General features: G+C 42.6%; 1 protein-coding gene across 1 annotated transcript in view; it reads right to left on the reverse strand.

Moving 5' to 3' along the window:
- Positions 1 to 21,660: 21,660 nt before the first annotated feature.
- Positions 21,661 to 25,680, reverse strand: part of TAB2 (TGF-beta activated kinase 1 (MAP3K7) binding protein 2) — a 90,460-nt gene continuing 86,440 nt past the window's right edge. Inside the window, exon 9 of the mRNA XM_025383078.1 lies at positions 21,661 to 23,709. Within this exon, the coding sequence (XP_025238863.1) occupies positions 23,567 to 23,709 (143 nt within the window). The 3' untranslated portion in view covers positions 21,661 to 23,566. The remainder of the gene's footprint in view (positions 23,710 to 25,680) is intronic.

Genomic DNA, 25,680 nt, shown 5'->3' on the forward strand with positions numbered 1-25,680 from the left:
TATGGATAAAGTGAGGCTCATGGGGTGACTTGTCTGAGTCCTTCAGCTGATGGGTATTGGGTTCCAACTGTGAAGGACAGGGACCAATCCAGGGATCTCTCCAGTACACCTGTGGGCAGTGTTGGGACAGGGCTTCTTTGCTACCTGCTGCTTTGTGGCTAAGTAAGCCCGCCTTGGCCTCAGGCAGCCTAGCTGCTGATATCAGCTCTACCCCCTACTATTTGCTGTGTGTCCTTAGGAAAGTATCTTAGCTTCTCTGAACCTCAAGTTTTTCATTAGTAAAAAGGGTGCAAAGAGTATCTGACATATTGGATCATCAAGAAGACTAAATGAGCTACTGTAACTAGAGCCCCAAGTGCAGTGCTTGACAGCTTACAGCACAAAATGCTGGCAATGATCATTACATTGTTATCCAAGTAAATCATAAAACTAATTGAAGGAAGTGACTAGGGGATGCTCTGTAGCCTCTGTGACACAAATATTGCTCCATGAAGATATAGATTTTCAGTAATTTATTTTAATGTTTATTTTATTATTTATTTTGTTTTATTTTACTTTGAGACAGAGTCTCACTCTGTCGCCCAGGCTAGAGTGCAGTGGCATCATCTTGGCTCACTGCAACCTCTGTCTTCCAGGTTCAAGTGATTATCCTGTCTCAGCCTCCCGAGTATCTGGGATTACAAGCATGTGCCACCACGCCTGGTTAATTTTTGTATTTTTAGTAGAGACAAGGTTTTGCCATGTTGCCCAGGCTGGTTTTGAACTCCTGACTTCGGGTGATCCTCCCACCTCGACCTCCCAAAGTGCTGGGATTACAAGTTTGAGCCACTGTGCCTGGCCTGATTTTCAGTAATTCTGAAGCACAAAGTACTCAGGCTGTTGATGATTTCACCATCAATACAAGTAAGCAGTCAGCTTCGTTAGTGGTCTGCTGTTGTGCAGATGTAGAGAACTGATAAACAGCATGGAAGGAGAAAGGTACGCCTCATTGCATGGTGTGGGAACACATGTACGTAGTGCTAGAAATACTAGTATTTAGTATTTTAGTATATTTAGTAAAATTTAGTAACTTTAGTATATAGTATTATTGGGTCAATTTTGTTCTTAGTTTCACACTTACATTCTTGGACATTTCGATATTCAGATGCCTCGTGGGGAATTATTAACATATCTCTAAGGTCTTGTCCAGCCCTAACATTCCATGATTTCTAAAAACCACCCCAACACATTTACATAGCATCGCTGACCAACTTGCTTTGAAACGGAAAAAAGTATGTTCTCATTTCATGCGGTTTTTTCCTATCCTACTACAGAAATAGTTCTCCCCCTCAAATCTCACTTCAAATGTGGGTTTGAGGCATGATTTTTAAAGAGCTTCAAACATTGCCGTGGTGTTGGCAAGGATGCCGGGAGGGAGCCCTCCAGAACATAGGACTCCACTCCTTTAACCTCTGCAAGGCGGGAGGAAAAGCACAATCGAAATTCTCTGGAGGGGAAGGCATTGGTCTGCTTCAGCTAACTGAGAAAGGAGCTGAGCAACTGTAATCCGCTCCAGTCCTGAATCCTTTATTCTCTTTACACAGAGTGGCTAGAAACAGACTACCCAATACCCAATACCCAATGGTGGTGTCCCTTCAGACCCGGGGACGCATGTCAGAACCAGAACCGACCAGTAGGTGGCGCCATTGTAGCACAACAAGCATTGACCTGGATTGGCGACTATTCTGAACCTGCTCGCGATGGAACTACCACTGGCTCTCTCCCGTGTCATGGGGTTCCCACAGGCCTAGCAGCTCGGAGCCCCAGGTCAGCAGCCAGTGAACAGCTGAGGATGATGATGATAAAATACAGGAAAAAGCACCGGCACTTGCACCCTGGCAGTTACAGCTCTTTGTGATGGAAGATGTAACAGCTACAGCAAATTAAATACATTTTCATTTAAAATTCATAAGAAACTATTTTGAACATACATAAAATTAGTGTACGTATGACTATTGTAACAAATGCCTGATTTTTTTTTTTTTTTTTGAGACAGGGTCTTACTCTGTTGCCCAGGCTGGAGTGCTGTGGCGTGATCTTGGCTCACTGCAGCCTCCGTCTTCCAGGTTCAAGTGATTCTCCTGCTCAGCCTCCCAAGTAGCTGGGGCCACAGGTGTGCACCACCACACCTGGCTGATTTTTTTGTATTTTTGGCCATGTTGCCCAGGCCTGTCTCAAACTGCTGAGCTCAAGTGGTCCTCTTGCCTCAGCCTCCCAAAGTGGCTGCCTGACTTGAATTTTAACACCTTGCCATGTTTGCATTAATATTTTATTTCTTTTAATCATGATTTGTAATTTTCTTTACAAATGTACAAGTGCATACTTTGTTAAAATTATTTCTGAGTACCACGTAGATTTCTACCACTATTGTTATTATGAACGGGTTCTTTTTTCTTCACAGTCTGTTATTGGTGTATTTTGTGTGTGTGAATAAACTTTGAATTCCCTGAATACTTTATCTAAATCTACTGAGATCATTACATTTTTCTCTTTCATCTTTGCATATGGGATAAGCCAGTTAGTTTTCTCCTTTAGCACTGATCAAAAAAATTCTGTTTTTAAAAATAATATTATGGCCGGGCGTGGTGGCTCACAGCTGTAATCCAGCACTTTGGGAGGCCGAGGTGGGTGGATCACTTGTGGTCAGGAGTTCGAGACCAGTCTGGGCAACATGGCGAAACCCCGTCTCTACTAAAAATACAAAAATTAGCCAGGCATAGTAGCGGGCGCCTATAATCCCAGCTACTTGGGAGGCTGAGGCAGGAGAATCGCTTGAACCCGGTGGGGGGTGCCACTTCACTCCAGCCTGGGCGAAAAGAGTGAAACTGTCTCTTTATAATAACGTGAGCATTTCCTCATCTTACTATAAACTCTGTAAGGATGATCTGTGGGAACTACATTTTCCGCAGTGGAGAGACTAAACTTATTGCACATTATGTCTCCTTTTTTGCTATTATAAATAAAAATACCTTTGGCATAAATTGACCCAATTAGATGCAAGCAAAGTATGTGATATTTTTAGGCCTCTGACACCTGTTCTCAAGCTGCTTTTGTGAAAGCCGTGCAATCGTATACCATCACCATCACCAGCAATGCACGTCATCACTTCTTCACCAGCAAGACTTCATTAAAAACAATCCCCCAAATTACTGTCATCAGCACCACACCAGCAACGTGGTAAGTGAAAAGCTTCAGGTTCATTTCTTTAACTTTTTTCCCCCATAGGATTATTAACACGTTTAATTCCTCTTTGGTGAATCATCTATTCAAGTATTTTACCTGCTTGGTGATCAGAATCTTGGTGTTTTTAATTTATTCATGGTAAGAACACTGTAACTATTCAGAATAGCAATCTTTTGTCTGTTTTATTTGTTGTGAACCTTTTCCTCTGTTTGCTTTTTTAAATTCGGCTGTTTTGATGTAGCGATGCTTCCAATTCTCCTGTTTCCAGCGCTTTCTGCTGCTCTGCCTGGCTGTGAGTGCCGGCGCGGCTCTTTTTGTCTGGCCCCCTCCCATTGGCCATTTTACTCTGTGCTTGAACCATCACTGACAGGTGGCTGCCTCTCTCTGGGAACACACCTCAGGGGCCCGCTGCCCCTGATGGCTCTATTGGATGTCCCCCTGGCATTGTGCTGCTCCCATGTACCCACTGCTCTCTGTGTTCCCTAAATCCATGAATGCCACAGTCATCCACCTGGCCACCCCCACCAGTCGCGGGCGACACTCCCGATTCCCCCTCTGTCCACTTTCTCACCAAACCTCCTGGTCGTTCTGCCCTCACCTGCCCATGGCTTCGTCCCCACAGTGAGTTCTGTGAAATTCCCTCTGGATTATGTAAATTGTCTTTTTGCCCCCCATACTTTCTTTAAAAAAAGTTTTTAAACATATAGAAGTGCAGAAAATGTCATAACATATACCTATGCGTCTACTACTCAGATTTTATAAATGCTACCATTAGCCATTACGTGCTTTGAATTTTTAAAAGAATGAGACTCCTATAGATGTCACTGAAGCCCTCTTTACAGCTTTCTGGATCCTGACAAGAAGAGTGAGGATGATGGTAAATCAGGAAGAGCGTTTCTTAGCAGACACGTGATTTGGTAATGAGCAATGAGTCCGGGCTTGTTTGCATTAGGGAGGATGGGGAAGGAGGAGGAGCCCGGAGCCAGCTTCCCCCTGCTGCTGTTTGAGTGCTCCCCCATCACAGGCATTGTGCCCAGTGACTTCCATACATTACCATTTCATCCTTGCAGCCAATCAGAAAGTAGGGTTTAAGATGAGAACACGAAGGCAGGCAGGGGTAAATGACTTGCCCAAAAATCTCTTCTTTTCGGACATCACGGCTACTTTTACAGCTTTCTCTGGATCCAGAGCATTCGTAGGAATAGCCATCCAGCCAATGCTATCCTGTGCCCTTATGAAGCCCTTTCTTCCTACTGCCCAGGCAGAATACAGTTTAGGCCATGATCAGGCTATGGAGATATTTGAAATACATGGGGGGGCACAGCGGCTGCAGGGAGAGTGGAGTTGCTGTGACTGCTGAGCTGTATTGAGTCCCCGGGAAGGATAATAGAGCAAATGAGCAGTTTGAGGCTGGGTGTGAGAGCCAGTGGCCTCTCTGTAGCTTCTGAGGAGGCTTTTGTCTCCTGTAGTGAAAGAGCTGATGCAGCTGACCAGTGGATTGAGGATCTGATAGTCCCAGGACTTTGGGGATGTTTAAATACTCAGTCAAGGCAGCTGTGTTGTGCTGAGGTCATTCATCTGGCTGGGAAAACACAGCTTGCAAGCATGGGATGGGAGCATATACATAGATGCCTCCCAGGACATGGGCTTTGCAGACCCCTAGAGCCCCCGGAGCTTGCAGATTTGGCCCACCCTTCCCTAGTGAGAGGTGCCTTGTGCTGGGAGACACTGCAGAGGCCTCTGCCCAGCCACAGGTGCCTCCTTAGGAGCTGCAGTCACCTCCTCTCCTGGCTGCCAAACTGCAGACAGGCTTCAATCCCAGCACACACCTGCAGCTGCCCAGGGAGGACAGCAATTGTCCTCTAAAGGATCTGAGGGGTTGGCCAGTGTGTGCCTGCAGGAGTCAGGAGAGCACCTCTGAGATTGCATTTTGAGGGGGCTTGATCAAGGAGGCCAGAATATAAGATTGGATAAGCAAGAATCCATCAGTTTGGGGGTGTACTTGGGGGACACAGGATTTAACACCCTGGCAAGGACTCCAGAGGATGGGGAAAACTGCTTTGTGCTGTTGGGAGCCTGGAAGTGTGACAGTCAACACAGAGCGAAGCGACAATGCCCACATGGCTCTAACAGATAGACAGGAAGGAATAAAGAGCCTGAGGGGGCTCACACCTGTAATCCCAGCACTTAGGGAGGCTGAGGAGGGAGGATTGCTTGAGTCTGGGAATTTGAGGCTGCAGTGAGCTATGACTGTGCCACGGCACTACAGCCTTGACAATAGAGTGAGGCAGAATTAAAAAAAAAAAGAACCTTAGTTGAGTGGTCATGCTGTAAATCATCTTACTGAGACCAGAAGACCCCAAGTTGTGTTCCAGAGAGGGCCCTGGGGCACACTGAGGGTGTCAGGAATGCCCTGATGAGAGGGACACTGACGTCACTGGGGTGATCTCTAGTGGCTTCCTCTGCAGCCCAGGCTTGGTGGTAGAAGGGATGGTTGCAGAGCTGTGCTCATTCACGGTCATGCCCCACCCCATGGTGTAAAGGAGCTGTGGCAGCCTGACATCAGGCTGCAGTGACCCTGGAGAGCAGCAAGATGGGAGTGGTGGAGGTGGTTATCACAGCATGGTGACCCTAGAGGCCACATGGACGGGTGGCCAGTGGGATGCTGCTTAACACCTACAACCAGAAAAAGGCAAAAGTGGAAGAGCAGAAAGCTCAGGGCAGCTGCAGCTGCCCAAATAAAGTCATGAGCCTTTCCTCGGTCATGCACCAGCGTCTATTTTCAGATCTGGGACCAATTAACTGAGGAGGTGGCCACATTTCTAGGAAGGAGGATCTCATAACACTGTCACATGCATCCCATACTGAGCCCTCGAACCCTCCCCCAAAGGGAACCGTGGCCATTGACTCAGGTGGCTGAATGCTGGGAAGGGGCAATGCCCAGACATTTTGAGGACTGGTGGACACAGGGTCTGCACTGACACTGACATGCATGGCCCCGAGTAACTCTGGGACCCTATTGTTGGAGAAGTAGCTTACTGGGGCTGGGGTAATAGATGGAATCCCAGCTACAATTTGGCTCTCAGTAGTCCGCTGAGTCCACGGTCCCACCTGTGACCATTTCTGCAGTCCGTGAGTGCGCAATTGGAATTGATGTATTTGGCAGTTGGTGTCACCACTATCTGGGGTCCTTGACCCGTGGGATTCTCTATTCCCACTCCACCCAACCCCCATCCCCTGCCGAAAACATACATCAAAAACACCATTGCACCCCAGGAGAAATGGTGGAGATTAATAACCCCAGGAAAAATGTAAAGAGTAAAGAGGTGGTGGTCCCATCATATCTCCCTCCATTTCACTGACTGGCCTGGCCCCTGTGGAAACTGGATAGATCTTGGAGAGACAGCATGGACTGCAGGCTCAACCTCAACCCGATAAAAGCTCTGATGTCAACTGTAGCATCGGGTACGGTATTGTTAAAGCAAAATGAGAAGGCCTGAGGGACAAAGAAGGCCTTTGAGTTGGCAAATGTATCCTTTCCTATTCTAATTGGAAGAGAGGATCAGAAAGTTTGCATTCATGTGGATGGACAACAATATTCATTCACAGTTTACCTCAGGGCTACGTTAATTCTACTGCCCTCCCTCATAATCTAAGCCAGCGCCGTCTGAACTACGTGGCCTTCCCATAGAACAGCACAGGGCCCAGTGCACTGATGACTTCACGCATGCCCATCAGGTAGGACGAGCTAAAGGTGGCGAGTGAGCAAAGCCTAGGTAAGATGCAGGCCCACTAGCAGGTGGGAGGCAAACCCCATGAAGATTCAAGAACCTGCCACTTCAGCGAGTTGTTCGGAGGCCCAGAAGTTAGGGGCATGCCCGCATATCCGCTCCCCAAAATTAAAGACAAATTGCTGCATCCTGCATCAACAATCACACAGAAGAAAACAAAGTGCCTGGTAGGCCTCTTTGGGTTCTGGAGGCAACACGTTTCACACCTAGGAACACTTCTGCAGCGCACATACCAGGTGACATGAAAAACTGTCAGCTTCACGTGGGCTTAGGAGTAGAAGCGGCTCCCTCGCAGGTCCAGGCTCCCACTAAGCAGCCCTGTTGCTTGGGCTGTAAGGCCCAGCCAACCTCGTGGTGCTGAAGGTGCAGGTGGTAGAAAGAGATGCTGGGTAGAGCTTACAGCAAGCTCAGTGGGAGAATCCCAGCGCAGAGCTCGGAACTTTGGAGAAGGCGGTGCTATCCATAGCCAAGAATTAGCCTGCTTTTGAAAAGTAGCTCCTGGCATGTTACGGGCCCTTGATCACAGGGTACCAAGTGGCCAGGCATCCAGAAGTGTCTACTATGAGCTGGGTTCTGCCAGATTCACAAGTTGTAAAGTTGAATGGCTCCACCATCAGTCCATTTAATGGGGGGCATGGAGGGTCAGGCCCAGCAGAATCAGATGGCACAAGGTTGCATGAGCCGGGAAGGGGGTCCTGACTTACTGTCACTCCCTTCCTCAGCTTACACCTATGGCCACCAGGGAGGGTCCTATACAACCAGTTAAGGAGGGGGACAGAGCCCAAACTTGGTTTAAGGGTGGGTCAGCTCAGCATGGGGGTGCAAGCTGAAAATGCATGGTGACTACATTCCAGTGACATGGGGTGGCTGTGAGTGTCAGTGGAGGGAAAACCTTTTCTCTGGGTGGAACAACGAGCAGTGCCCCTGGCCATCCACTTTGAGTAGAAAGAGAAGTGGCTCAAGGCGAGACCCTGCTCACCAAGGCCAACCGAGCTGCTCCTGCCTCTGACTTCCCAGCCCGCCAGCACCAATGCCAAGCCTCTTGGTGGGACGGCTCTGCGAGGACAGCCACCCGCGACTCCATTCGGTCCAATCTACTCATACACCACTCCCTGCGACTGCTAAGCTGGGCAAACTGTGCCTGTAGAAGCCCCCTCTGCACTCGATCTCTGCTGCTGGGCAGGGCAGTGTGGAACAGGACCTGTGAAGTCACTGTGAAGGGGATGCCGTCCCCTGCTGGGCAGTGAGGGTGTCCGTGCCTGTGGGTAGGGCACACAGTACCACGTCTGTGCCCAGGATTCCTGCAGGCTGTTTCTAGCCACGGACCAGCACAGTGGGTGCTGATGCAGGTCACCCATAAAGACAGCTGCAGCTCGAGGGCTCCCACAGCCCTTTCTCAGCCTGGCACAGCAGCCCAGGAGCCTGTCCATCTAGTCTTTCCTTCTCCCATTCCCCATGTACCCCTTCTCTCTGTGCCTCTAGCCAGGCCTCAGTGGCTGCTGCAGCTGAGCTGTTTTTTGGATGTAAAAGATCCATCGCCGGCCCATTTCTCAAGGGGTGTGGGTCTATAACGAAATTTGAAAATGTTCAAATAAAAGACAGCCTTAAAAATCAGTTAAGCTGGCCGGGTGCAATGGCTTATGCCTGGAATCCCGGTACTTTGGGAGGCTGAGGCGGGCAGATTACCTGAGATCAGGAATTGGAGCCTGGTCAACATGGCAAAACCCTGTCTCTACTAAAAATACAAAAAAAAAAAAAAAAAAAAAATTAGCCTGGTGTGGTGGCACATGCCTGTAATCCCAGCTACTCAGGAGGCGGAGGCAGGAGAATCGCTTGAACCCAGGAGGTGGAGGTTGCCATGAGCCGAGATTGTGCCACTGCACTCCAGCCTGGGTGACAAAAGTGAAACTCCACCTCAGAAAAAAAAAAAAAATCAATTTAGCTCTGTAAGAATTCAGTATTTTGTTCTTTTCTTTTTTTTTTTTTTTTTTTTTTTTAAATTTGCTACAAATCACTGAAAAAAAAATCAGTTCTGGATTGGGGATGATGTGAAGTCTGGCCTCTGAGAACCACAGGTATAAAACGCACTGGGCACTCCTGGTTTCCCCAGCACAGGTGGAAGTTTGCACTTATATGGTGGTAATTGATGTGTATTTTTCTCATGTCTGTTTTGTAGATGGGCACACGTAAGTGTAAATGCCCTAACGCAGCAAATGGAGGTGGTGGGGAAGTGCCTATTGTAGGCAGAACTTCATTCTCATGCAGCAAAGGTGATGGCTTCACTCTGGTTGTCAAACAGCCTCTTCTGAGACAGAGTTGGGAGAGGACGGCAGGAGGGCTTGGACCTCGACTGCTCCCTGCAGCCCAGAAGCCCTGCAGTGAAGCTGTTGCTTCCTCTGCTTGGCACTCATGTCCTATGATCAATAATCAGGCACTTTGAAGTTGGCTGGACCTCATTTGTGCTGTCTTTTGGAATTAATTGAAACCTTAATACTCTGCTCTAATAGTTTCTTTTGAACTATGGAAATAGCAGCCCTGTAAGAAAATGTTTCTGAAGGGAATGCTGAAAATAGCTTAAACTTTTCTCTGTAAAGTTTTTCCCGGTGAGCAATGTTTTTAACTGAAAATGTTCCCTTGTAATTATGCCTCTGTCTGTATTTGTGCTTTTCTTTTGCTTGACTTCCATTCTGTTTATTCAGCAGTTAAGGGCCATGCCACAGTGATCAGCTGACCGAAGGACAGCCTCGTGATGTGCTTAGAAAGCAAGAAAGTGGAGCCCAAATAAAGAAACCAGACGCGCGGCTTCCCTCCCCAACACAGCAGTTAACGTGGAGAGGAATGATCTTTCTGAGATGCCCTCCACTCTCCCTTTCCTATTAAAGATGGGAGAGAGACAGAGAGAGAGAGAGAGCGTGAGCGTGAGAGACAGAGAGCGAGAGATCAGATGATCAGATTTAGGAATCCATCCAACCTAAAACAAAGAAAAAAGAAATCATCAGATGTGGCTGAGGTACCACAACTGCAAGACGCTGCTAGTGCAGTATCTGGAGCAGAAGCCGCCGGCCTTCAGGGAGTTGTGGCCCAAAGCTGTTACTTCCCATTTCTCTTTCCACCCCACCTCAACAACAGCAGCAACATCACAGGCAAAATCAGTACCAAGTACTTAAAAGCTAATTTTTATTTCTTTAAAATTTTTTTTTTTATTTTTTAGCATTTAGCAACACCCCTTGACTAATGAGTTTCTTTATTATATCACAAAAAGCAGAAGCCAGGAAAAGCATTAAGGTTTTAGGTTTATAGTTTTTTTTAGTAAAGTTCCCTTGCATCTATTTCTTATTTGTTTATTATTAAGACAGGGTCTCAGTCTATCACTCAGGCTGGAGTGCAGTGGCATGATCATGGCTCACTGCAGCTTCAAACTCCCAGGCTCAAGGGATCGTCCCACATTCAACCTCCCGGGCAGCTGGGACGACAGGTGCACCACCACACCTGGCTAATTAAATTTTTTTTTTTTGTTGTTTTGTAGAGACGGGGTGCTGCTCACGCTGGTCTCAAACTCCTGGCCTCAAGCAATCCTCCCTTCTTGGCCTCTCAGTGTTGTGGTTATAGGCATGAGCCACCCCACCTGCCTCCCTCTCATTTCAGAATTTTATTTATTCTTCTGGATTTGAACATATGCTACTAAAGAGGGAATCTACAATGAAAATAAAGCAAGACCACTCTCAAAGCACATGGCAGCACATGGAGCAGGGTCTTCAGCATGCACAGGGCCTGACAGCCAGTCCAGGCCCAGGGGAGCCAGGACGGTAGGTGAACACAGGGGTCTTTGTGTCTTGTTCACTGCGGTATCCCCAGAACCCAGGCCAGGCTTGGCACATGGGATGGCACTCTGAGTGAAGCAAATGAAAGTAAGATTTCTAAATCAAGGCTTAACTCTGGGAAGCAGAGGTGTCTGATAGTTGTCTGGGATTTGTTAGGCAGCATAAGATGCTACATAGTGAATGTGACCAGAGTTAGTTTTCTATAAAAGAGAATCACTGGACATACAGTCAGTCAGCCCTCTGAATCTGTGGGTTCTGCATCTGTGGATCAAACATATTAGGAAGACAAACATATTGGGAAAAAAATACCATAATAGAATATAAGCTGGGTGTGGTGACTCACGTCTGTAATCCCAGCACTTTGGGGGAGGCTGAGGTGGGAGGATTGCTTGAGGCCACAGGTTCGAGACCAGCCAGGGCAGCACAGGGAGACTGCACCACTGCAAAAAATAAAAAAATTAACTGGTGTGGTAGCGTGCACCTGTGGTCCCAGCTACTTGGGAGACTAAGATGGGAGGATCGCTTGAGCTGGGGAAGTCGAAGCTGCAGGGAGCCATGATCATGCTACTGCACTGCAGCCTGGGTGACAGAGCAAGACCCCATCTCAAACAAAACAAAACAAACAAACAAAAAATAAAGACCAATACAGTATAACAACTATTTACAGAGCATTTCCATTGTATTAGGTATTATGAGTAGTCTAGAGCTGATTTAAAGCGCAGGGGAGGATGGGCATAGGTTATATGCAAATACAACGCCATTTTATATCAGGAACTTGAGCATCCGAGGGTTCGGTATCCATGGAGGTTCTCGAGTAAAACCTCTGTGGATTCCGAGGGATGACTGAATATTTTAATGGAAAAGATACTCGAAAACAGAACTAGAGGTAGGCAGCTCCCTGGAGAACATCTCTTTAATCCAAGCTGTGAGGAGGCCAGAGGCCATGCCTGCAGGACGTCCATCCCTGACGTTGGTATCCCTTTATCGACCATCAAATAGTGGTTGCATGGGAGTGTGGGCACCACTAGGACAAGGCAGCTCTTTCCTCCCTCAAAAGAGTGATCCTCAGCAAGGACCGGAAGACCAAAGTACCAGGATGGCATGGATCTTGGTGTACATATGGCAACATTCACTTGCACAGTCAGTGGGTCACACCGAGCTCCCTGGAAGAAAATGATGACGACACAATGCTCCTAACACAGGGTGACCACAAGCAGTTATCTTTCTTAGCATTAATTCAGTAGTGTTATAGTTGGAGAAGAAAACCATGCAGATATGTGGTGATATATTATAGAGGAACTGATATATATATTACTAGTATAAAGTGAGTTTTAAATAAAACCGAAGTTAGCAACAGTATGGGTAATGGACTATCACACAGGAGGGCATCTCGTAGCTTTGGCTTTAGATACGACGAGGTTCTGTTTCACATCTGATCATTACTAAGGCAGTACCTCGTGGGTAGCTTGCTTTGTGTTCTGCTTTTCCCCTCGTTGGTCTTTCTCATGGATGTAAACATAGTAAACATTTCGTCTCCTAAAGATTTTTAAAAACATTATTTTTGTTAATTTTTTTGAGACAGGGTCTCACTCTGTCACATAGGCTGGAGTGCAGTGGTGCAATCTCAGCTCACTGCAGCCTTGACCTCCCCGTTCTTAAGCAATCCTCCTGCCTAAGCCTCCAGAGTAGCTGGGACTACAGGTGTACAGGTACCCCATGCCTGGCTAATTTTTTTTTCTTTTCTTCTTCTTCTTCTTCTTTTTTTTTTATTTTGTAGAGATGAGGTCCCACTATGTGGCCCAGGCTGGTATTTGTTCCTTTTTACTGCTGAGTAGCATTCCAATATGTAGACACACCAGCATCTGTTTACCATCCACTGTTGATGAACATTTGGGTGGTTTCCAGTTTTTGGCCATAAACTGCTCTCAACATTTAAGTCTTTATATGGACTGATTTCTTCATTTCTCTTGGGGAAATTATCCCCAAGCTTTTCATGGCTAATTTTTGCCTATTTCATTAAGTACACTCTTACTTGTCCTCCACAGAATATATGTTTTCCATCTTATCTTCCCTAGCTTTTAGCCAAACAAGGTTACCTGCAGATCCCTATACCACCCCTAGAGTTTCTAAACTCCACCATAGCTCCCACTGTTTCCTGTGTCTGGAATGTTTCCCCCTCTGTCAGAGTCTCACCCACCATTTGAGTCTCATCTCAAATGCCTCCTTTTCATTAACTGTCCCTGACTCAACCACGAGAAATTGTCTCTCTTCACTGAACTTTGTAGCTTTTTGTATAGCACCTGCCCACAGTTAATCTCATTATTAATAAGTGGTAGTTATGTTCTATAAAGTCTCCACAAACACTGATTTAGCAAAGAGTGAACAGTGACTTGCTCCTAGGGGAAATGCAGGGTTAGGTTCCCACGAGCCTCTGCCCATGATATTTTCACCAGCCCATGAATACATGACCTTGTTTTATGTGTTTCTGTTTAAAGATACTTTATTAATGAACATTGAACTCATAACCAATGGGGCTACAACTTGCGCATGAACAGTTTTCTAACACGTATTTTCTCGCTAAGGCCCATCCTGGCATTCTTGGGCTTACACTAGACAGCATTTCAGCAATGTTAAGGGCGTTTTAAACTGCAAAATCACCAATAAAAATGCAAAAAACGTATCACTAAATAGACTGCAGAAAGGACACTTGGTTCACAGTACAGGAGCTGACACAAGAGGCAGACCATTGTGTGGCTTGACCTGAGATGGGAATACGAGCATTGGGTGACTGAAATTTGTCACTGTTCTACACATATCTGCAAAGGACTATGAAAGTGCCATGAAAATTTTTAGTGAATAGGCAAATTCACAAACGAATCCACAGATACTGTACTTGCATGCTTACTTCTCCTTTATAAGCTCTAAGATGGTGACTGTCTCCCATGTCATCAAACACACTGCCTGACATGGCAGGAATGTGATATTGAAAAGCATTTGTAGAAAATCATAGAAAAATAAAGATAGATCCTGTCATCAAATTTATAACATAAAATTTGTTGCCCACGTACTATGTGCCAGGCCTAAGCTGGGAGCAGGGTACAAAGCAGTGAAGGAAATGAGAGAATGTGGCTAAGATTAGGAAGACTAGCAAAAGGAGGAAGTAGCAAAGTTGAAATGTGAAATTTTTGAAATATAAAGATGATTCTGCAGATTGAGAGCTGATAAATTACTATCGCTACCTTAGAACAAACTGGAATCAAAGGGACAAGATGACAGCTGACCTAAGGTTTTCAGTGAGTACTACTTATTCTTTACTTGTTTCCAAATTTGGGAGCCCCTTGTTTCTTGTAATGTGAAGCCAGTAGTTACCTGTTAACTGTTAGCATATTAATAATAAACAGTAGATGCTGGGCGCAGTGGCTCACGCCTGTAATCCCAGCACTTTGGGAGGCTGAGGCGGGCAGATCACCTAAGTTCAGAAGTTCAAGACCAGCCTGGCCAACATGGTGAAACCCTGTCTCTACTAAAATACAAAAATTAGCTGGGCATGATGGCAGGTGACTGTAATCCCAGCTACTCGGGAGGCTGAGACGGGAGAATCGCTTGAACCCGGGAGACAGTGGTTGCAGTGAGCCAAGATTGCGCCACTGCACTCCAGCCTGGGTGGCTGAGCTAGACTCTGTCTCAAAACAAAACAAAACAAAATAAGCAGTAGAAAGGAAAGAGATTGTAGTTAATAGAGTAATACAGGTGGAAGTTTAAAAATCTTTGCTGCGTGTTTTTGTCATTTGATATTGAATATAATCATGTTTTGAGATACTTCATAACAAAAATCACCTATTGTCATTCACTGGAATGGAAATTGCATATATTGCTTTTCATTCATTACCTTAGCAGAGGTTGGTTGTCTGGGTTAGCAAATTGGTGTTCTAAGATTTGTATGCTGTTTTATTACAAAAATAATTTGGCAGTTCAGCAAAAGGGCATGTGAAAGACTTCTGTTAAAAACTAAAAGGTAGTAGTTAAGACTTCAGTTCAGATAATAAAATGTAGGCTTGTTTCATGTCACTCACCATCAGGCAATGTCTTGGTTATCAGACCCAATGGAGTATAACCAGTGGAGTCTCTGCTCTCCACTGCTAATCCTTTAGTCAGAAGCCTGTCTTGTCACCTTTCTTAGGAAAGAAGACAGGATTATTACATACTTTGTATTTAATTTTCTTCTTTCTTTCCTTTTCTCTTGACCAGTGTTCTCCAGAAAAATATTCTCCCATGTCCCTGTGCTTCAATTTTGAGGAAAAAAAAAAGACATTCATTATGTCTAAGAAGAAGCCACTCAAACATTTAGGTCCATGAAAAAGCAAACTTTAAACTTTGAAGTAAAGTTAGATGTAACAGAGGCCTCAGGTTGAAATGCCAATTTCTGAATTTTCCAGAATATCCACAAAGATCTCTACTTCTTCATCCCCCTCTGGCACCACACGGAAGATACCAGAAACATTATTTCTTGGTTTCATTGTTACATTTATGTATCCCAATAGTATGCCTGTGCTTATTTCAGTTTTTCAAATGCAAAGCATTCCAGCTAATTAGTGGGCTGGCCTGGGAACTTACTGCTTGTAATGCTAGTTCTAGGGGAAAATACACACTACATTCAAAATGGCTGTACACATTGGTTAACTTGAATAAATGTTAGAAATTAACTTGGACTTCACGTTAAGTAAGAGTCATTATCATCAAGTCTGGGTGCGGTGGGGCGCGTTTGTAGTCCCAGCTACTTGGGAGGTTGAGATGGGAGGATAGTTTGAGCCTAGGAGTTCAAGTCCTGGCTGGGCAACATAGTGAAAACCTATCTTAAATAAAAAAAGAATCATCATCAACTACTGACCTTTTGCCACATATGAAGATATTTGCTATGGGGACACAAAGACACACCTGCCCTGACAGTCATACCTTGGAGATATTGCAGGTTTGGTTCCAGACCACCATAATAAGGTGAGTATCACAATACAGTCACATGAATTTTTTGGTTTCCCAGTGCACATAAAATTATGTTTACACTGTACTGCAGCCTATTAAGTGTGCAACAGCATTATGTCTAAAAACAAAATATACATTCCTTAATTAAAAATACTTTACTGCTAAGAAATGTTAACAATCATCTGAGCCTTCAGCAAGTCATAATCTTCTTGCTGGTGGAGGGTCTTGATGGTCGCTGAGCGATCAGGATGGTGGCTGCTGAAGGATGGGGTGACTGGGGCAATTTCTTAAAATAAGACAACAATGAGGCTTGCTGCAGCAACTCTTTCTTTCATGAAAGATTTCTTTGTAGAATGTGTTGCTGTTTGGTAGCATTTTACCCACAGTAAATTGGAATCAATCCTCTCAAACCCTGTGGCTGCTTATTAACTAAGTTCATGTAATATCCTAAATCCTTTGTTGTCATTTCAATAATGTTCACAGCATCTTCGCCAGGAGGAGATTCCATCTCAAGATACCACTTTCTTTGCTCACCCATAAACAGCAACTCCTTATTTGTTCAAGTTTGATCATGACAGTGCAGCAATTCAGTCCCATCTTCACGCTCCACTGTTAATTCTAGTTCTCTTGCTATTTCCACGTCTGCGGTGACTTCCTCCACTGAAGTCTTGAAGCCCTCAAAGTCATCCATGAGGGTTGAAATCAACTTCTTTCAAACTCCTATTAGTGTTGATATTTTGACCTCCTCCCATGAATCACGAATGTTCTTAATGTCATCTAAAATGGGGAATTCTTTCCAGGTTTTCAGTTTACTCTGTCGAGATCCATTAGAGGAATCACTATCAATGGCAGCTACAGCCTTATGAAATGTATTTCTTAAGTGATAAGACTTCAAAGTCTAAATTATTCCTTCATCCACAGGCTGCAAAATGGATACATTAGCAGGCATGAAAACAGTAATCTCCTTGTACATCTCCATCAGAGCTCTTGGGTGACCACGTGCATTGTCAGTGAACAGTAATATTTTGAAAGAATTTTTTTTTTTTTTTTTTTCCTGAGCAGTAAGTCTCAACAGTGGGCTTAAAATAATTCAGTAAACCATGTTATAAACAGATGTGCTGCCATCCAGGCTCTGTTATTCCATTTCTGGAGCACAGAGAGCGTATATTTAGCATAACTCTTAAGAGCCCTAGGATTTTTGGAATGGTCAATGTGCATTGGCTTCAACTTCAAGTCACCATCTGCATTAGCCCCTAACAAGAGAGTCAGCCTGTCCTTTGAAGCCAGGCATTGATCTCTCTTCTCTAGCTATGAAAGTCCTGGATGGCATCTTGACACCTTCTACCACCTTAAGGCTGTTTCATCTACATGAAAAATCTGTTGTTTCATGTAGCCACATTATCTTAGTTTGATCTTCTGGATAACTTGATGTGGCGTCTACATTGGCACTTACTGCTTCACCTGGCACTTTTATGTTATGAAGATAGCTTCTTTCTGTAAATCTCATGAACCAACTTCTGTTATTGTCACTTTCTTCTGCAGCTTCCTCACTTCTCTCATAGAATTGAAGAGTTAGGGCCTTTCTCTGGATTAAGCCTTGGCCTAAGGGAATGTTGTGGCTGGTCTGCCTTTCTATCCAGACGATTAAAACTCTCCGTATCAGCAATAGGCTGCTTCACTTTCTTATCACTTGTGTTCACTGAAGTAGCACGACTAATTTCCTTTGAGAACTTTTCCTTTGCATTCACATATGGCTGTTCGGTGCAAGAGGCCTAGCTTTCAGGCTATCTTGGCTTTCAACATGCCTTCCTCACTAAGCTTAACCATTTCTAGTTTTTGATTTAATGTGAAAGATGTGTGACTTTTCCTTTCACTTAAAGTTAGAAGCCACTGTCAGGTTATTAATTGGCCTAATTTCAATACTGTTGTGTCTCTGGGAATAGGAGGCCCAAGGAGAGGGAGAAAGAGAGGGGAATGACTGGTTGGTGAACAGTCAGAACACACACATTGGCTGGGTACAGTGGCTCACGCCTGTAATCCCAGCACTTTGGGAGGCTGAGGCAGGCAGATCATGAGGTCAGGAGATCGAGACCATGTTGGCTAACACGGTGAAACCCTGTCTCTACTAAAAATACAAAAACTTAGCTGGGCGTGGTGGCAAACACCTGTAGTCCCAGCTACTTGGGAGGCCAGGGCAGGAGAATCACTTGAACCAAGGAGGCGGAGGTTGCAGTGCACCGAGATTGCGCCACTGCACTCCAGCCTGGCAACAGAGTGAGACTCCGTCCCAAAAACAAACAAAAAAACACATATTATCAAGTATTGGTTAAGTCTCACACAGACAGGGTTCAAATATCAATTAAGCCTTAACGTGGATATGCTTCGTGGTGCCCCAGAACAATTATAACATCAAAGATCACAGATCACAAACCATAACGAATATAACAGTAATGAGAGTTTGAAATATTGTGAGACTCACCAAAACGTAATACAAAAGACACAGAGGTACATGCTGCTGAAAAAAATGGCACCAATAGATTTGCTCAATGCAAGGTTACCTCAATATGTAAAACCTTCAATTTGTAAAAAACACTTCTGTGAGGTGCAATAAAGTGACACACAATAAAACAATGTATGTCTGTATCTAAGTGGAGAGGTCAAAGTAGCAATGAGTGCCCAGTAGGCAGAAAATATAGCAAGTGCTACGAGAAAAGGTGCAGTTTGGAAAGGTGTCACGATGGTGACCCTTGATCTGATCACTGGAAGTTAAATTTAAGTACAAAGACAAGGCAAATGGCATGGACAAAAGTACACTGGTGGGGAGGTGCAAGGCCTATTAAGGGAAGTGATCAGACCAATTTAGTTTTAAGAGGGCTCTGTTGGAAAGTAATGATCCTGAAGAGACGGGTAAGGAACAAACAAGTGTTACAAGTAAGCCCAGTGAACAATGGGGAAATAATAAAGATTTCTGAACAGGAGCGTGGGCATAGTGTTATTTCTGTAATATACTGTAATCTAGCTGCAGTGTGCAAGGAAAGAGTAAGAACTTGGAATCAATTAGGTCACAGTGTGAAAGGGACAAAGCCTACCAACAATCCATAGATGAGTTCAAAGGTGAAAATTAAAACAAAAAAAATCTGTAGCCAGGTGCAGTGGCATGCATCTGTAGTCCCAGCTACTTGGAAGGCCAAGGTGGGAGGACAGCTTGAACCCAAGAAGAGGCCAGCCGAGGTAACGCAGCAAGACTTTGTCTCCAAAGAACAAAACCAAAAACCACTGGAAAGCATTTCCATGGTGAAGATATGGCAGTCTTTGTTCACGGCTATGAGGATCAATAAACACTTCTGGAATAAGATCAGTAAGCTGTATTGGTTCCACGTCACGTCAGAGGAAGGCTGCCCTCAGAAGAGGAAGAAGGGAGTAAAGAAGGGAATCCGTAAAGAGCGAGGCACTAGAGAGAAGTGTGCTTTGGGTTCATTTTAGGCTTAAAACAAATATGCAGACATGCAAACACTACAGTAAGTTATTTGTTTATCCTGGAGAAATAATTTGTTATACTCCATCATAAAATGTACATTCTTTAGACAGCTGAACATATAATAGAAATATAAACATACCTGATCTTCAGGTCAGCCTTCCAAAGTTTAATCTTTTCAAAGCTACCTACCTTTGACATTGAGGGAACAATTCAATCTCAGTGATTGAAACATCAAATTCTGATCCATTGAGATGTGCCTAGACCAATTCAGATAGATAGCAAACTTACCTGTTAATACTGTTGAGAGAAAAATACTTCAAAACCCATTCATGTAAAAACACGACCCACTTTTAGGACAACGCAGTTCCTAGTCAAAGAGAAGGGGTTGGCTCAGATGATAGTTTTACATTAATCCTTACAACACCCCTGTGAGGTGGGTTTAGCATTAATCTAATTACCTTGGTTCCACAAGGAGAGGCAATACAAGCAAGGAACTGTGCCAGGATTACAGGGTAAATCCATGAAGACATCTGAAATCACAGCATTTTGGGCCATGAGGATCACTTGAGGTCAGGAATTGAGGCCAGCCTGGCCAACATGGTGAAACCCTTTCTCTACCAAAAATATAAAAAAAATTAGCCAGGCGTGATGGCGTGCGCCTATAATCTCAGCTACTGGGGAGGCTGAGGCAGGATAACTGCTTGAACCCGGGAGGCGGAGGTTGCAGTGAGCCGAGAATGCTCCACTGCACTACAGCCTGGGTGATAGCGTGAGACTCTGTTTCGTTTAAAAAAAAAAAAAAAAATTGGTTTTCTTAGGCCTTTTCTCTCAGTTGTCTAATTGTATTTTCAGATGGAAGCAATACAAATTAAAATGCAGCTGAGCCATTTCAAGTAAAATGGACATAAAATTGAAGCACCAAAAAAGCTGAAGCCAAAAATATATTCATCTGCCATACAGAAATAGAAGTACTTTGTGATATTATATGGGAAGCTATGCTGATATCCAGCATATAGTTATTAAATCTGGAGCAGTCCCTGGTGCCACTACGTTATTTTCTAGGGCAATATGGCCAACTTCCATTACTCATGGGCTGAATATTTTATCTTTCATTTTTTTTTTTGAGACAGAGCTGTGCTGTTGCCCAGGCTGGAGTGCAGTGGTGCACTCTCGGCTCACTGCAACCTCCACTTCCTGGGTTCAAGCGATTCTTGTGGCTTAGCCTCCAGAGGATCTGGGACTACAGGCGTGTGCTGCCATGCCTGGCTAATTTTTGTATTTTTAGTAGATGGGGTTTCCCCATGTTGGTCAGGCTGGTCTCAAACTCCTGGCCTCAAGCGATCCACCCACCTTGGCCTCCCAAAGTGCTGGGATTACAGGTGTGAGCCACTGTGCCCAGTCTGAATATTTTATCTCATACTGTTTACCTCTTAAACCTATCCTTGCTCACTAGAATTGCTTGTCAACATTATGTTGGGATAGAGAATACTGGTGACACGTCAGCTAGTTTTGCTATTTACAGCTGCTTTAATAAGTTTAAAGCTAACAATGAGTTTTGGACTACCCGTGCAGCTGATTTTCTGCATAATTTCCCCAATATAAAGTTAATTAATATTAGATCAAAGGCAACACAGGTTGGTCATTTAAACAAAAATTTTGAAAGAAAAATAAAATTTCAAATTTTTTTTCCCATAAATATCCGCAGTGTAACACACATCTTTGTCTAAAGTATTAGTTGTCACAGGAGGCATTTGGCTGACATTTTGTTAATATAAAAATTTTCCTGAGAAGTCTAGTTTACATGAACTGCCAGTTCCTCTACCTCCGAACCCCAAATGACCAACATGTCCAGTCCTCATATTCATTGACAAAGAGTATTTCCTTCCTATTAAAAGATCACTTAAGGAAGACCTTTCTACAACTGCATCATGGCGAGATCAGCAAATGCTAGTTTGTTCTTTTCAGCCTGAGAAAAACACCTGAGTTTTTGTAATTTTTTGAAAACTGTAAATATAAAAGTTCTCTTCAAGAGAAGCACCACCATCCTCATGAACTGCATTACACATCAAGGGACAGAACTAATATTAACGAAGTGTTTACTTCAGGTTAAATGGTCCCATAAATCACATTTGTCTTTAACAATGGGGTAAGTTTTGAAAAATCCAAAGGAAATCAAAGGGAAAGCTATCACAAACTATGAAAAAAGAAGTCTAGGGCAACTGATAAAAATACTCCAAGAAATGCAGCTGAATGTCATAATGTCACAAGGAGACTCTACAGAAGAAGTTTTCTCTGATTTCCATTAATGTTTAAATGATCTGATGTATAAATTATCTCCTGTCCCACAAACTGAAAACAAGTCACAAAATCCACATTAGAATATAAGTTTTTTAATTTTTATAAATAACTTATCTGTTACAAAGATAGTTTACCCAGCTAAATCACAAAACCATCAACTCAAGATATCCAAATTACGTTTTATTAATAAAACAAGTAAAAACTGATTTATCAATCTTCACATAGAACTGCAGATGAAGCTGAAAAACAAGGCCTATTTTTAAAATAAAATGCATCAAACCTAAGGGCTTTGGGTCTACGGTTTAATTACCTAGGATTGTCTTATTTCTTCCCATATACAAAATGCAAAGCCTGAAAGTTAAGGCTCTGACATTCATAGAGATCAACTTTAATAATCCCATTTAAAACACAGCCACTTGCAAACATTTACAGTGGGTGATAGTCTATATTATCTTCCATCCTTTGCTCTATTTCAGCACTTCCCTTAGCCCCATTCTAAGCACTCATATAATTTCATAATTCTGTCCTTTTAAATGCATACTGTTATTTTTTCTTGATTTCATTTAGTTATATACATTCCTGATCATCTGAATATTTATTTTCCTTACAAAAATATATCATCAAAATAAAGAGATGCTTGAGGTTGCTTCAGTGTTCAAGTTTGCTTGTTTTTCTTTTTTTCCAGCTTTTCTTCAGTTGTCCTAAATATGGCTAGCCTTGTTTTATAAATACACATGATACTGTCACCAAGTCAGGATTAGAAATGGACTGCCCCAACAGTAAAGCATTTAAACTTCTCTCCAAAAAAAGGGCTGCAGGTACTGCTGCTGTTGGTGGTTTTGAGACTGTACTTTCCCAATAACAATCGCTTGTGCAAGTTCTGTGGGACACCAAGCAGATGAAGTTTAACCTTGTTGTTCTGTCAGTGGGTTAAAAATATCTTTTGTTTTAAGCTTCCCTGTGGAAGACAAAACACTGTGTTGTGTCACCCACTGCTCAAGTCAGTATTTAATGTGACCTACAGACATCACTTCTGTAATATCATCTGCAATTCACTGTGCAGCATCTCCCTGTCTTCACACAACATTGGAACTCATGAGGGCAAAGTACAGAATAAGTAGAGGAAAGTTATTCTGTGCATAGTTTCATCTCATTAATGCTTTTTTATTTTAAGGCATTGTTCCTCTCAGGTAAGGCGTAAAAAGGGACATGATCGTGCTTAATTACTAAAAGGAAAAAAGAAAATTAGTTAACAAAAGGCTATTACACTATACATATAGAAATATAAGAAAATAATCAAGAAGAAAAGAAATCACTTAAAGCAGACTCGAGAGATCTGTACAGTAGGAAAAGCTTTGGGGGTATTTCACTGCACATTTGTACAGACAATGCATGCTGCTTTCCTTTGCATCTTTAGCCCCTAGATGCTGGCTTCACAGAGTGGAGACGTGTTCAGGGAAGACAAAGACAAGGCCAAGAGTACCACAGATTTCTGAAGTTCTTCCCCTATCCAATGGCATTATGCGGCAGCAGTTCTTAAATAGTTAAACCTTGTTCCTTTTCTTCATGTATGTAGTGTTTCACTGAAAGCTTTACAAATAAAACAAGCTATCATTCTATTCCTTCCTCCTGTCAAAATTCAGTAGTGACATGAGGGGAAAAAAGTAATGGGAACACCTAGGCGTTAACATATTGAGAATTATCCATAATAGGATACTGGTAACACTGTACACAATTAGGCAGTGGGCAACCAAGTCTTTTAGCAGATTACTTTTCATGTGATGAATTTCAACTGCTCATGATATTATACTGAGGTATTATTAGCTCTGTGGACTGACATTTAACATTAGCACAACACCATCTTGTCACACCTTCAATTTGACAAAATCCTATGTAGCAGTGAAACTTTTTCCCGATGACAGACAAGTTTCTTGAAATTTAGATGTGGTTTTAGAGAAGATACAGGGCCATTTGGCTCAGAAATGCCTGGGCATCTCACACTGTTCACAGCGAATTAAGGCTGGATGGTTCAAAAAAGTACAGGCAGTACAATTCCACTGAGCTCCCTCATCATCTTCTGTGTCTTGAGTCTTTGGTGTTTTGATGATGGACCTTTGATCTGTAAGAAAGAAAAGAAATGGTTTTATAAGTAAGAAATCACAAAGTCTAAAAAATTACAGACAACTTTAAACACCATTTGTAGTGCACAGCCTGAGGCAGCTTGCTCCCTAAATGAGGCATCTAGCTGAAACTGACACACATGCTTGATCACTACCAACCTCTATCTAGCTGGCACTTCTCCCTCTGGGAAATACAACATGAACATGATGTAATCACCTCCATATCTCCTTAAAGGAGAAAACAGCATCATTATCTCCAATTTATAGTTGAAGAAAGGGTATCTAATTGCAAAGATTCCCATAATACTACTCAAGATTGTAAAAAGGTGTCCTGCTGCAAAACAATACTGTCACTGCACGTAAGTCTCATTAAAGTTAGAGTTTCGTTTCCCACTGCAGTAGTATTTATATTTGTTTTCTACCAGACAGGGAAGTTTTTTTGTTAATTCATGTTCTCTATCTGCCAAAAATGTAAGCCTTGGATGACACAAATAAAATATAAACTAGTATCTAACGTCTTATCCACAGACTCTGGAGAAGTAAATCTATATAAAAATTTTACCATACTTTATTTTTAAAAATCACATTTGGTATCGTAGAGTAGAAAGAACACTAGAATTTACAGTTGTGAGAATGGAGTTCTGTTCCAGGCTCTGCTACTAATTCCTGAATATTTTGCTCCGTGATCTCAGATAAATCATATACATTGTAGGTCTCTTTGTTTCTTACTTATAAAATAAAGGTCACTGGAGCTCTAAGAGACCAATGTTCTAGAATGTTTATATGGATAGTGGTATCTTAAATACAGAGAATAATTATATTCCTCAAAGATTGTCTCTAACAAGCGATCACATTTATAAAACTACTTTTAAAAATCTGGGTCGCACAATGAAATTACAACAGTATTCCTACAAATTAATTTTGGGAGGTTTAAAGTAAAAGGAGCATGCATTGTTGAATTTTTCTGGTCAAGGTTACTAATTCAAAGCATCAAACCTATGTTAAAACAATGTACATTAATATGCAAATTCTACTTACCCTACTGGTATCTTTTCTATTTTAAGAGAGACATTGTAACAAGTAGATAAAAATATAGAAGTCAAATTTTATGACAAATTTTAAATAATTAAATGATATTTGGTACTCTGTATCCCTTTAGCACACCTTTCTTACTCATTATATAGAAATTTTCTTGCTAAGTCCTCAACTTTAGGTGTTGGCTTTCCATTGTCACAATTTTTGCCACATGCACGACTAACTTGAATAGTATCTATACAGTATTTTCCCCAAACTGAATAATTTTAAAACAAACATCGAATTAAGTCTTATCCTAAGTAAAAATATCTAAAAAAAAATCAAGGATCTGACAATACCAGTTACTATGCCCAGAAACACATGAAAAGAAATACATTTTAAAAAACTTTGACTTTTTACCATGTAAAATCATTTCACATTCCACATCTGGGAAACATTTTACAGAATAATTGTTTTAATCTGGGGATCCATCCTACTTATTAGAATTTTGGTCTCAGGCATTAGAAAACATTTTCACCTAGCACGTTTTTAGTAAAACCTTGCTGATTCTGTTTAACTGCAAAGGTTAAAATTTTAGGAAGAGTGACCATAAAGAAGTACCTTTTTACACTTCAATGTATTACTAAATGCCAGCATATTTTTCATTATTTAAGTAATATCTAAGGCAATCAATAAGGGATCTACAAATTTTTTTTTTTTAATGAAAAATCTCCAATGTTTTCTTATAAACCCACTTGGTACTTAGAATTATGAATTTTTTTTTAAATTAGAGGTGTTTGGAAACTAAATAACCAAAAAATCGGAAAAAAGGAAATTAGATAACAAATAATGGTCTAAACACATTTAATTTTAGCTGTTAAAAAAATCTCTACATTGTGAAGCAGAACTGACTTCAAGGACTAAATAAATTTCTATTCATGAAGTTAATGTGTATT

This window comes from Theropithecus gelada, chromosome 4 (genome assembly GCF_003255815.1).
Source record: "Theropithecus gelada isolate Dixy chromosome 4, Tgel_1.0, whole genome shotgun sequence".
Lineage (NCBI taxonomy): Eukaryota > Metazoa > Chordata > Mammalia > Primates > Cercopithecidae > Theropithecus > Theropithecus gelada.